Raw genomic sequence first — 1,261 nt, 5'->3', positions numbered from 1 at the left:
CCACCTCCAACTCTGAACCCGGCTTCTCCCTAAAGCTACACTGGGAGGAATCTAACTTGTGTTTTTAATTCTGCTTCCAGCCAGCGAGTCCCCGGCGACAGTGGGCTGAGTAGCTTGCGGGGAACGCCCCCTCCGGTGCACCGCCACAGAAAGGCTCAGAGACCCAGGCAGTGCCCGGGTGCAGATCCCTGTCAACGCGGACTTACAGACACATCCCGCGGGGCTTCTGAGTGGAATCGGAGTGGTCGCCGGCTCCCCTGCCGTCGCCAAGATGCACAACTTGTCGCTTTCTGAGCCCGGCGGAGGCAATATGTCGTGCGGCGGCTCGGCTCTGGGCTGTCCCAACGGGTCGAGTCCCGCGCCTTTGCCGCTGCCCCGGCCACTGGCGGTCGCAGTGCCTGTCGTCTATACGGTGATCTGCGTGGTGGGACTGGCGGGCAACTCAGCGGTGCTGTACGTGCTGCTGCGCGCACCGCGAATGAAGACTGTCACCAACGTGTTCATCCTCAACCTGGCTATCGCCGACGAGCTCTTCACCCTGGTGCTGCCCATCAACATCGCCGACTTCCTGCTGAGGCGCTGGCCCTTCGGGGAGGCCATGTGCAAGCTCATCGTGGCCGTCGACCAATACAACACGTTCTCTAGCCTCTACTTCCTCACCGTCATGAGCGCGGACCGCTACCTGGTGGTGCTGGCCACAGCCGAGTCGCGCCGGGTGTCGGGGCGCACTTACGATGCTGCGCGCGCTGTCAGCCTGGCAGTGTGGGTGCTGGTGACTCTGGTCGTGCTGCCCTTCGCGGTGTTCGCCCGGCTGGACGAGGAGCAAGGCCGGCGCCAGTGCGTGCTGGTCTTCCCGCAGCCAGAGGCTTTTTGGTGGCGTGCCAGCCGCCTGTACACACTGGTGCTGGGCTTCGCCATCCCGGTCTCCACGATTTGCGCTCTCTATACCACCCTGCTGTGCCGGCTGCGAGCCATCCACCTAGACAGTCACGCCAAGGCTCTGGACCGAGCCAAGAAGCGTGTGACCTTGTTGGTGACAGCGATCCTGGCCGTGTGCCTCATCTGCTGGACGCCTTACCACTTGAGCACCATAGTGGCACTCACCACCGACCTGCCTCAAACACCGCTGGTCATCGGCATCTCTTACTTCATCACCAGCCTGAGCTATGCCAACAGCTGCCTCAACCCCTTTCTCTACGCCTTCCTGGATGACGGCTTCCGCAGGAGCCTTCGGCAGCTGATATCCTGCCGTGCTGCCTGA

The 1,261-nt window shown here is 62.8% G+C and overlaps 1 protein-coding gene across 1 annotated transcript; it reads left to right on the top strand.

The window, feature by feature from the left end:
• Positions 1–271: 271 nt before the first annotated feature.
• Npbwr1 (neuropeptides B and W receptor 1) lies at positions 272–1,261 on the top strand. Its single transcript, XM_057791213.1, has one exon. The coding sequence runs from the start codon at positions 272–274 to the stop codon at positions 1,259–1,261; it is 990 nt and encodes a 329-aa protein (XP_057647196.1).

The sequence above is a fragment of the Chionomys nivalis genome, chromosome 16 (assembly GCF_950005125.1).
Source record: "Chionomys nivalis chromosome 16, mChiNiv1.1, whole genome shotgun sequence".
NCBI lineage: Eukaryota > Metazoa > Chordata > Mammalia > Rodentia > Cricetidae > Chionomys > Chionomys nivalis.
This window is presented reverse-complemented; position numbering and strand designations above follow the sequence as displayed.